This window comes from Aquila chrysaetos, chromosome 12 (assembly GCF_900496995.4).
Source record: "Aquila chrysaetos chrysaetos chromosome 12, bAquChr1.4, whole genome shotgun sequence".
NCBI classification, from domain to species: domain Eukaryota; kingdom Metazoa; phylum Chordata; class Aves; order Accipitriformes; family Accipitridae; genus Aquila; species Aquila chrysaetos.
The window spans coordinates 7,744,396-7,756,819 of NC_044015.1; the positions used below are offsets into that span (position 1 = coordinate 7,744,396).

Sequence of the window (12,424 nt, forward strand, 5' to 3'; positions counted from 1 at the left end):
CACTACTTTCCTCATGATTGCCAAAAACTCCACATTAAAAACAGATATCATAGTTAAACAGCATCACATTCTACTCGATGAAATGAGCATTTTAATGGCATCACTTCAAAAAAAGAAGAAGAAGAAGTCCTAAAATTAGATTAAGGCCAGAGCTGATTGTAAAGGCATTGTTAAACCACAAATATCTGTTTGAAAAAATCAGCCTGTGACAATTATCATGAGAGATCCCTGTCTGCCACTAGCAGGAGATTCAAGTAACTCCCTGAACTCTTCTGGAAGGGGAAGACTGCTGTGTTAGGACCGTTCTTGGATCAACCTCCTGCCTTCTGCAATCGGATGCACTGTACTAGACAGAGGAAGATCTTCCACAACAGCCACTTTCTCAAGCTTGGAAAAGGAAGGGAAAGTGACACTTACTCACACCTTTGCTCCTTCCTAGAAAACAGAAAGACTCACGGGAATGGTTTAAAACATTTTCCTTCACAGACATCAGATCAGGCCTGCAGTCAAAGCTGAACCATAGCAAGCGTCCAAAACGTCAATGCCACAAAGCCTGCCCTGTCACTCTGAAGCGGGCTAAGATGGGCGTGCAGCTTCATTCAGCAGCGGGCAGCCTACAACATACATCACTGCCTCAAATGCAAGCACAATCCATTCCTTAACCTTAAGTTTGGTAGTAATAAGTACTCTGGAGTTTTGTACTCGGCTGAGATTAATATCAGCACTGCTTATGGAGTATATACTGTCTACTGTAAGACCACCCCTCTTGTATAATCTGCGACACCTAGGCACCATCAAATACAAATTCTGAAATGTGCATTTTGTTTCTACATGTTTGAATTGTTAATAGTAACTCAATGCAGTTCTGTGTGGTAAATGTATTTTCTTCTAAGGTAATCAACATGCACCCTAAGGGAAGAATAAGGGATGCATTTGGAATACAACAATCTAGGTTTAGGCCTCAAAATATGCTTAGGGAGAGCATCTAATTATTTTCTGTACATTAAGTTTGAACCTGATACTTCCCTTGAATCTTAAGTGCTCATTTAGAGGCCCACAAAATGGAAAGGAAGTTCTAGGAAGAATTGGGAGGTTATATTTGTCATGGAAACAAACTCCTTGGGATCGATTTGTTTCCAGAGTTTTGGAGGCAACACGATGGGGCAGCAGAAAGTATAGAATATGCTCATTAAGGGGGAGGGAGGGTGTTTTCACTTAACTCCTGGTGGATGGGTTGGACTTCTGAAGGCTCCAAGGAACACACACATATTTAACAGGATCCACCTTCCATCACAGCTCCACTGCTTTCCAGGTCTTTGCACAACCTTTTGGCCTGGCTCAGCAGTCTTAATACAAGCATTTCTTTCTCCTTTTAATAGCGCTTATTTTTTAAAATTGATATTTTAGCTATTGTTTTTAATATGGTATTTTACTGCCTATGCTGCACAGAAACAAGTGCATTAATGTTTTCAGTCTCACTCTTCACAGTCCATTAAAAAGTTTTGATTCTTTGCCACAAATTTAAATTCTAGGATTGAGGTGGAGGTCTTAGCTCACTAGCAAGCCCAAACACAGCTATGGACTATGAGGTCAGCTGAAAGGTAGATGATGTAAGTATGTTGTTTCTGTGTGCCAAGGTCAGCCAGCATGGCAGACTTTACCAATATAAGAGCTGATGAGATTGAAAGTATACAATCTTATAGTGTTCTACTTCTGAGTAAAGCATGCACTTCAGAGACCCTCAGATTATTCCATATCAGGAGGTGAGTGGCAGAAAATTTAATGTAAACTTTCAAAAAGAACTGCTCACCAAACTCTGCAGTTTATGAAATGAGAGGTAAACCCCAGCCCTTTCAAAAGGCACTGAAGTTGTGCTAAGTCGAAGGAGCAAGTTGCTAGCTGTGATCTGGAAAGAGCAGAGGGAACATGCTCACCCTATAAATTCAAGAGCATGGCTGATTTCAGGAAAAAAGGGGCAGTCCCGCTGTTCCCATGCTTTTTTGTAAAAACTCACCCATGACTAGAGCATTACGTGGAGTCTGACTCCCCTAAACCTAAAGAAGTTAATGGGTTATCTCTCACCTCATGCAAAAATTCTGATTGTATTATATGTACCAGGAAATCCCATTGAAATTTCCTGTCCAACCACCTAACTCTTAACTGCAACACAAATTCCGCAGGGCTAATGAAATCCATTGGACTAAGGCTAGAGGCGGCTCTGAGTCAAAAGTAAATGCTACTTTCTAGCCAGATTTGCCTTATAGCATATTGTATTTGTAAAAACTGACTGGTTTGATGACTTCACAGAAAAGGTGCTACCCATAACTAACAGGAGCCGTGCTTTCCATTATTAGTTCATACGGCAGCAGTGGCACCAATATTAAGCTTTGTTTTCAACAAGGTCCATTCGGAACTCTGCCAGGAAGCGAAGGCTGAGATCCTAGTGTAGTGGAAAAACAGTGATATCTCAAAGCCATTTCTTTAACCAAATAATCTTCAGATCTAAGACACACACAATAAATCAACCAACCACATCTGCTTATCTACCCAACAGTGTCCTAGGGTTCTAGATTTATTAATTGAAAATGGTAGCCTGAAAATATAAAGAAACCCAAATAAAATAAGAACTGCTTTAAGAAACCATGACAAAGGGCTACAGATTGAAAATCAAGGAAGCACAGCTCTGCTCTGCTGCTCTCACAGACTGTCTAGATGGAGCTCCCAACTCCCTTTTCCTGTTATATCAAAATACAGACAAAAAAAAAAATCCTTGCTTTACCTTTAAATAATAATTTATATTCTGATTAAGATGTAAATGAATTCAATCTTTAGCATTTTGGAGTAAGCACTCAAGGCAGTGTGCCAGCCTTTCAGAAGGCTCCAGAACTTCCTACTACTACAGAAGATTGGAATATTTTGTCTAAGAGCGTGGCATTTATGGGAGCGTGTTATTCTCTTTAGTACCTGCTGTTGTTGCTGCTGTATTCAAGAGGTGTATTTGTATGAGTGCAAGAGATTTGACAGACATGTTAAGATAATTTAGAACCCTGGCTGTGACTTACATTATTGATCATAAGATGCATGATTGTTTTTGGTATCAAATCTCGGATACATTTGTTGATAATAGACATGTAGGAGTCCACAAGATTTCGAATTGTCTCCACCTGTCTCTCCAGCTGGGGGTCCATTGAAAAATTGTCTGCTTGGCCATTCTCATCGTTTTCAGTCTACACAGGAAAAAGAAAAAAGAAAAGAAAAGTCAAGTCTTTCAGACTGCAGTAAACTGGAAATATATTGGGGAAAAAAAATGGACTTACACTGTAGTAATCCAGCAACGTAACTCGTACAAAGAATGTCTGGAGGTTAAAATATGAAGTACTGGCCTGTTTAACATTAGTGTTTAACGTCATGAAATCTGGACTTTTAGAGGTTAATGCAGTATGAGCTGCAAGACCTTTTCCACAAAGTATATTATATATTTCCACACAAATTTGTAATTTTGTATTTAAGTTTTCAGACAAAGACGTGTGGTGGTAAATGAAACCCCAAGAAATTACCTCAGATCACTTACTGCGATACTTATTATCAAATCTTTTACCATTCAGATTCAGCCAGCTTGACCCATGCAAGAAAGCAGCACCTGGATTTTGAATTTTACCCTCCTATGGGTAAAAAACATCCTTGTTATTTAAGACTGACTCAGTTGTGACAAATTCCACACTTCAGCCTCAAACTTGTTAGATGTGAATAGCACCTATATAAACAAAGGATTTATGAAGGATAACAGCAAAAGCATCATTGGTTCCAGTGCTCAAGGCTCAGCATAACATAAACTGGATTATATATTAGAGGTCTCCTTTTCATTGGACAGAAAAAAAATTCTTTGTATGTAAACAGCTGACCTAATTAAAGAAAATACAAGGAACTTTAACTGGAAGCTAAAAGGTATGTACTTTGCTTCGGTCTGGCCTGTATAAATATAAGAAAACCTAAAAAAAGAATAGTAGCCTTTTGGCAAAAATCAAACTGCTTTCTGAGGCTCAAAGATGCCAAAAGAATGGAATTTCAACCTGGAAAGTACAAAGAACAATGTCCTTTCCCCAAACTCTGACATATAATACTACCTGAAAACAACCACCAAAGGCATATTAGCATGAACTATAAAATCTAAACCTGTTCTGTTGGCACCTAGAAGCCTAACATGAAGAAGCAGAAATTACTTGCACGAAGTGAATAACCCAATAACGAGAACTAGTTATATACCAGCCAGACCCCTGTCAGCACAACTCCATTTACAATATAGCGTTTAGCTAAAATTTGCACACCACTAGTGCTTTACAGATTCCCGGAGCAGTTGAAATGAGTAGCTAACCCATTAGCAAAAGACCGTTAGACCTAGATATGCAAACATGTCACCAAAGAGGCTTCTCCCTGCATGAAATCCATTCTTGCTGGGCCAAAAAGAGATTCCTAGTTTCATCTCCTAACGCAGGGTCTGCTTCTGTTCATGCAGCATTGGCAGGTAGACCACTTTGTATTTACTCCTTGTGAACTATGGCTTGGTCAGTCCAGTCTAAATGAAATGGTGATAGTTGTGATTTGTTAAGTTATAGTTTTGTTAAGAAATAAGATCCAATGTACCGTTTAGAAACAAAACTAAATGTTTGTAAAAGAAGTTTCAAAAGTTCAGATTGTTTTTAATTACAGATGAATTACTGGAAAACCAGCTAATCTATGGACTTTAAAAATCATTAGCAGTGCTTCCCAAAAATCCTGGGACTGTGGAGGACACTGAAAGAGCTCTTGACGAAAACAGTGTTTTCAATTCTGTAACACCAGTAGACACACTACCCTATAAACCTTAATCATTTTGTTAATAAACTGCATATGCCAAAAAGTCACAGTGTGCAGATTGAGTACTTTCCTTAGCCTCAATGTCTGAAAAGAAACTGACTGTAATTTTCCCTGTGAAATACCAAATAAACGGAAAATCATACATCTATCATACACCCACAGATTTTAGCCAAGTAACTGCAGACTGAAAATGCCCTCTTCCCAGTTCCCCTGCATTTGACTTCTATTCTCTTTCTTTTCTTCTTTGCTGTCTATATAAAATGCATTTTGTCCAAGTTTTTTTTTTTTTTTTTTTTTTTTTTTTCTTCACTGTTTAAATTACAGATTGCAATAAGATTCTTAGCTGGCTAAGCAGCAGTGACAGATGTTTATCATTATCCTCATCAAGAGAATGTAAAGTAAAAATAGTAATTTGTCTCTGATCTTTAAGGCAAAGGGTAATAGTCTGCAAACATTTAACCTTTTATATACAGGCTCATAGGTGATATTTAGAGAAAGTGGATAATACTTCAGGAATCCATCTCTTGTTTGAAACTGTAATAGAGCTGACTTCATACTGTTGATTTATTTTCTCTGAAATCAGAAAAGATCAATCTTTCATGAGTTTACAGTAATTCATTATGAAAGCTTCTGGCCATAGTATTCTTAATGATTTGATATCTCAACTGAAGGCTTTTCATACCAGAAACCATATTGTTTGCATCGCATCCTGCACATGGAAGTGCACATGGAAGAGCATGGATACTGCTCTACAGTACACCTACAAGCATTATCAGGCTTTTTTTTGTAAGCCATCTCTGCATTGTGCCAACAGCAGCATCTGAGAGTAAGGTTGCCTGGTAAAGCTGGGCATCACAACAAGACAGAAGTGATGTAGATGCCCTCTTCCATCTCCATGTCATTCTTTCAAAACAGCTGGTTTTCTCACTGAGCATCACGGAGACTCTAGTTTCAGTGCAAGCCACCCCTCAGCCTAAGTCCCTGCCACTCTGCATTCTAGAAAGGCTTTTGCAAGTCTGTTGCAATGAATAAATCCAAACCAGAACACGTAAGAAAACCCTCACATCTCTCCGACCACTCTTGAACAGAACGTTCATGCTAAACGGAAAAGGAGAACGAAGAAGCTGGAAACAGGTTTCTGTGCCTTCCTTCCCAGCAGCCAAGGCAGCCACAGTCCCCTTTCAGTGCTCCTCATCCTCAAGCCAGAACTTGCTCGTTCCAATAGCAAGTGTTAAGTGACAGCATATGAATCTGGACTAAGTTTTCATTCAGTTGACTCTTGCTTAATACCGCTATTAATTGTTGACAGGAATGGAATATTGTTACTTCAAATGAACACAACTGCAATTACTTTAGGAACTTTTGTAAGCTTCCAACAAAGAAACTTTGGAAGAATATAGAGCGCTAAAAACCAGGTAGAGAAAATCAGATTCATCTTGGAAAACCCAAATTCAGAATATCTGATAAAAATACACCAAAGCTACAGAGAAGCAATATGTGAATAAAAACATGGACGAAGAGAAGGTAACATGGAAGCCAGGATGGTCCTTTCATTTATATACACATACACATTGCCACAGAGATAAGGTCTTTCCCTCCTACCTTCTCTGCACTTTAAAGGAATGAAAATAATAACTACTCCTTATTCTCTGCAGCAGGTCTCACCTGTATTTCATAAGCTGCTTTGTGATCCTTGCATGGAAAGGTGCTAGTGAAACACAAAGTATGCATCATTGCCACTGTTCTACCTTTCCTCCATTTAGATACCTTCTGTACTAAGACAGTATTAAAGATTAATCAAAGTGTCATACAAGAAAAGACTAAAAACTGCATGCAAAATCCAAACCACTTAAGTTTGTGGGAATTTTACTGCTGGCTGCAGTGGGAATAGGATTTCACCCTACACATGCATTTCTACCAGAAAAGTTATCAGTCTTTTGAAGACTGTAAACTCTCTGCTGCAAGAGGAATGATCTAGTGTGGTACAAAGGGATGTAGGCATGAGGAATTGTGTACAATCCAAAAAAGAAAATTAAAAAAAAAAAAAAAAAAAAAAAAAAAGGAATAGTACCTCAGAATATCAGGATAATTTTCCTGATTGTGGGAATTATAAGCATGTTGAAGAATGTCCCAAGAAAAATTCAGGAAAAGTGATTCCTTTTGAAATTCACAGCAAAACTGGGTAACATACTGAAAACAGTCCTGAGCTGGCCACACAGAGAGTGCAATACTTCTAATTTCCATGATTTCATTACATTCAGGGTAGCTGCCAGCATATTTAAGAATGTCTTGTATAACATTCCTGATGTCAGTTCCAAGAAGGAGCATTTGTCTAGCATTTTCATTAGAGCAGTGTATCAACCAATTTTCTTTAATCAAAAAGGCATTCTATTAAAAATGACTGAAAGGAAGCAGACTGGAAGGTGACTGACTAAAGGGTAAAAGTCAAAGCAGCAGCAAAGCAATGCTCTGTATGCTAAGAACTAAGTCCATGGCTGCAGTAAGAAACCAATCCTTTAAAAGCTGCTTTCGTATCTTTCATTTACAGATCCAAGTTCATAACAACAACCACCACCTGAAAATTAATTATTCCCTCCAGATTGTATTTATGTTTTAATCAACAGCTGCTGAATATATAATCTATTTTATCTATTTCTGTCCAAGTAAGATTTTTCTTTAATGCATCAACACTCAGCACACTGCAGTTCTCCTAACCCCACTGCCTTTTCCTAAATCTTTACAACCGATTCTTGATATTCTCTCTTCATTGCAGTTTGATACTGTATATATAATTTAGCTGATGTACTCTCAGCTGTACATAGCATGCCTTTTGCCAGAGGACTGCTGAAACCACATGATGGCTTCACACAGTGAGGTTTTCTTACTGGAAGGAACACAAGTAAATGACAATACATTAGTTTTGTGTATTTACAACAAAGCAAGCAGCAGAAAAAGAACATTTCCCGTGTAGCTTGGAAGCTGTCCTTTTCCCTCACAGAGGGTGACTTTGCCGCTCTCTTCCATGCTTTCAGCATCTCCTGACTTTGTACTGCTGTTGCCTTTACTGAACCACCCACAGGCTGCTCCTTTCAGCTACTATGCTTTCATTAGCAGCCTTGAGCTGCTCTAAACAGAGGTTATGATCTGGCTTTCCCTTGCACACACGATCTCTCTCACTTCATATCCACGCAGAAGAAAGATATAGGCTAGCTCAATTTGATTCAAAAGTATTTAACTCTCTAGATTAGTTTAAACAGTCACCTACTTAGATTCTTCTTTGTGGTTACAGACATCGTATAGTACAGGACATTAGCTAAAACCTTCTGCTGAATCCACAGACTGCTCCCCAGATATTTACCTAGCTTTAATGATCCCAAACATTCAAAATCTGTATTAGGCTCCCTCCCTGCCTTCTTCAATCAAGAAGCTGATTTGGAACTGTGAGACAGAAAAGAATGACCTATTACCAGAACTCCAACACATCTGGAGTTACTTTTGTCTTATAGTTCTTAACAGGTTGACAACTAATCATGTTAAATCAATCCAATCTCCTTTTAGAGCAGGGATTCAGATCTTATGGGTAAGGTATTAACATTAGATGGCACATATTTCAGACTTCAGTAAAGCTTTTTGACACAATCTCAAGTGACATTTTCATCAAGGGAAGTGTGCTCTTCCTGCAGTTACTGGTTGGATGCTCATTTCCATAAAAAAGCTGTCAATGGCTCGCTGTCAAACTGGAAAACTCTGTCAAGGGGACTTTCACATGGGCTGTATTTTTTAATGTGCTTATTAATGCCTTAATGCTCAGGAAGGTGGATTATAGCCTGTGCTTATTACATTTACAGATGAGAAGAAACTGGAAGGGGATGTGAATGCATTAGATGACAGGACCAGAATTCACAATGATCTGGAGAAACAGTTTAAAAATCTAGACGAAATTAATTATGAATAGAAAATACTTGACTTGGGCAGGAATAAATCAGTTATAAACATACAGCACGAGAATGGCCACTTAAGGAGCAGTTCAGCAGAAAAGAAACTGTGTCTACAGTGCAATATAAACAGAGTATTACTCAACAATGTCTTGCTATTAGGAAATCAGTACAAGAATTGTGCATGCAATTCTGGTTATCACACTATCAAGAACATTTTGAGAGTGTTCAGAGGAGACCATTGAAGAAGATGTTCAGGGCTCTATAAAATATTACCTGAAAGGAAAAGCTAAGATCAGTTGGGACTGATGAGTTCAAAAGAAACCACCTGTGGAAGGAGAGAGATGAGTGTCTTTGCCGATAGGAAAAGGTGTCAAACAAATATTTGGAAAGTGTTGTATGGTAAGAACAGTGAAGCACAGAAATAAATGGGACTAGGAGAGTTGCAGAATCTCTTCCAAAGATTAGACCAACATCCCTCAGAAATGGCGTAGGTACAGAGATCCTGCCTTGAGGCAGGGGAAAGAACTAGACAACCTCTTGCAGCCCTTCCATCCAGTGGGTGATCCTGGGTGCAAAGCAGCATGAAATTACAAGCCGAGAACACTGCAACAAGAAAAGGTGTTTCTGAAAATACAAAAATTTTTTACAGTATCTTCTACTTTTCTTTCTGTTCTATGCAAAAATCAAGTAAAAAATAAACCATTGCCATGAATAGCTATCTCCCCTCAAAGAATCTGTACTCCAATTTCACCATTTGCTGCCATGTACATCTCTCACACAAAGGACTTTTACATAACCCTCCCTCCACTGCAAGTTTTGATTCTGGGCCAACAGCTGCTTCATGCCTTTCAGAACAGACTGCTGGACAAGCAAAAGCAAAAAGAGGCTGGCATAAGGAAAACAGCACCTTTGTTTATAAAACAAATAGTACTTTGGAATTTGCAAACTTTTCAGTCAAAGAATTTCCTTGTCATAACAACACACGAAGTGCCCCATATTTATAAGAGCACATCAGAAAAAAATCTAGGATGTGAGATACTCTTGGCATGATATTTGCCATTATTTCAGTGTAGAAGGAGGTCAACAGATATTGGGAAGTCTCAAATAGTGGTGAGTTACCCTGGAATTCAAGTCATGATGATGAAGACTCGAAATGTGATGATTAGCCCAGAAGATGCTCAGGCTGAAATTTATTGTGCGTTTGTTACCAAATGCATGAAACACATTCCCAGAGACAACAGCCTGATCCAGCAGTGGACATTAACTGTGAAGGGAACAGGATCATTTGCTGTGAAGGGAGGTAATCAATAGGTGGAGGCATCAACCAGACATCTGAGGATTAAAGGATTAAAGCTACTGGCTGTGGTATGCAGTTCCCCTAAGAAGGAAAACAAATATAAGTCTTGGAGCTTCTACCAAAGATGATGAAAATAGAAAGCAGGAGAATTAGTCATCCATGATGCTGATCAGAGAAGTATTAAGAGTCATCATGAAGACTGAAATAATGCCTTGCCTTTCACCTCTGTTATTTCCCTCCTTACCAAAACCATTCTTAGAAGAAATGTTGGCAGAACTGATCACTGTTGAGGACTTTTACTTAGTAGTAACCATGCAAGAAAGGGTCACTAACAAAATTTTCCTTATTCCAGCAACAGTGCACGAGACTCGGCTGAAGGATTCCTTTAGGGACAAGGAATTGTCTTATTTCATGAGATCAAAATGGGGCAAGTAAGTGCTCAGTGCATGGACAGTGGCTTGGTGAAGGCAAATCTTGGAAAACACATTGCCCAAGATTACATGTTTAAAGCATAGCTTTTGACTTCATGTGTCTGTGTATAATATATGAACTGATGTTTTTCACAAAATGCAATCATTTTAGAGGTCGGCACCCAGAATAAAGAATAAAAATCACAATTCTGTTTTTCCTAGATCCTGTACTGAACCCCTATTCCATGGTCCCCCTTCATTTCTTCCAGCTGAGATGGTAACTTTTCAGCACTTACCAGCCTGGTTTAAAGAAACTGGAATACAGGAGAAGGGCAGCGTGCAGATCTGTGTGCATGCTGGGAGGGACGGACTTGGAGGAGGCCTTGTAGTAGGGGAGCTCTGTACAGCGTCCAATGCAGGGGCTCTATAAATTACAGCCTTGTCTTTTATTTTTAGTTGACCTAATGCAGTGTGTCGCCTATAACTGCACTCTTTTCCATAATTAATGATGGCTAGGAAAATATTCTGAAATTCTCCTCTGATAAGCACCTAGACAAACTTGATGTTTCCTCTCCTCTCTGAGACGCAAAAGAGGACGTTAAACTGTTTTCACCCCCACATCCCTCGAGCCATGAGAAGTACCAGATCCGTCTCTGCCGGGCCAGACTAAGCCCTGGTTCACCACAAACTCAGTGCAGTACCGACAAATGATCTCCATAGTAAATGATGCAAATAAGAAATGTCAGCATGTTCCAAAATTCCTCACTTAATCTTATTGCCAGTTGTATAGTCTGGATAATCAGTAAATAAATCCCTCTAACTTTGCTCAAATCCTTAGGGGCTGAATACACAGAAAGCACTTTCTAATTCATTCTCATTAACCTTCCCAGCTCTAAACAAAGTAATTTCCTACTTTTCTTAGTGTCTGATTTTTCCACTGGCCTCTGCAACACCTGATTTAGCAGCAATGATTTCTCACTTGTGATTTCTGTTTTGAACTGGCATTGTTCTTTCTCCTCACACATATGCTTGCTGGAACAGCACGAATCAGCAAGATTTAAAACCTCCCATTCTCAAGTTTGAAGCCCCTAAAGGGAAATTGCAGTTGTGATGCCAAGGAACACAGTCGTACGTTATTTGACTTTTCCTCAGCCAGGCTGACAGCAGAGGGGGAGGGAGGGAGGAAGGAAAGGGGAAGGGAGAGGAAGATGGCATTTTAATAGCACCCACACTGATTTCACACAGTTGGATCACTGTGCTCCAGAGCGGCACCATTTCCTTTCCCCTTTGCCTCACATTCAGTCAATACTGCTAAGCCAGGCTCTACAGGAAGGATTCTCAATCTTTTTCTCCCAGCATGGACCGCATCTTAGTACAGAAATCTGTCTTGTGGACACCTCCCCTCAAAGGCTAGCTGGCTAGCCCACCCTTTACCCCCATTTTTGACAGACCATTACCAACTCAAGCCTTGCACAGACCACCCCACCCGCATCCCAGATGTGACTAAATGGGACAACATTCCTGCCAGGACAAGATGGATTATTCCCCCATCTCTTGCCCCAATTCTTATAGTCTCTGTAGGTAGCACCCACAGTAATTGCTTATCTGAAAAAAATTAATAACAGGAATGTATTTAATCTAATTTAGCAAGTAGACATACAAGAACCACCAGCATCTTATGTAGATAAATCTACCTTTCCCAGATGTTAGTCATATGCCAAACATATCTTGGCCAGAGTTCTCATCTAAACATTTCATTTGATAATTCAGGTCCTAAGATTCAAAGCTCTCATACACATTAATGGTTTTTCCATAAGCCCTCCGTCAGGCAGAGTGACAGTGGTCTACAAATTCTGGCAGGACCTCTTACCCCAGTAGAGCGTCAACGATCACCACCATCCAAATTCCCCATTTAAGAACTCCTT

At 39.4% G+C, this 12,424-nt stretch overlaps 1 protein-coding gene across 9 annotated transcripts in view; it reads right to left on the bottom strand.

Moving 5' to 3' along the window:
- The window catches only part of DNM3 (dynamin 3), a 200,373-nt gene that overhangs the window by 21,806 nt on the left and 166,143 nt on the right, over positions 1-12,424 (bottom strand). For all 9 annotated transcript variants that reach the window (XR_003925936.1, XM_030032130.2, XM_030032131.2 and 6 more), the window contains one exon: positions 3,063-3,227. Coding sequence is in view for 8 of the 9 variants with exons in the window: in XM_030032130.2 (XP_029887990.1) it covers positions 3,063-3,227 (165 nt within the window). In the remaining variant the exon portion in view is untranslated. The remainder of the gene's footprint in view (positions 1-3,062; positions 3,228-12,424) is intronic.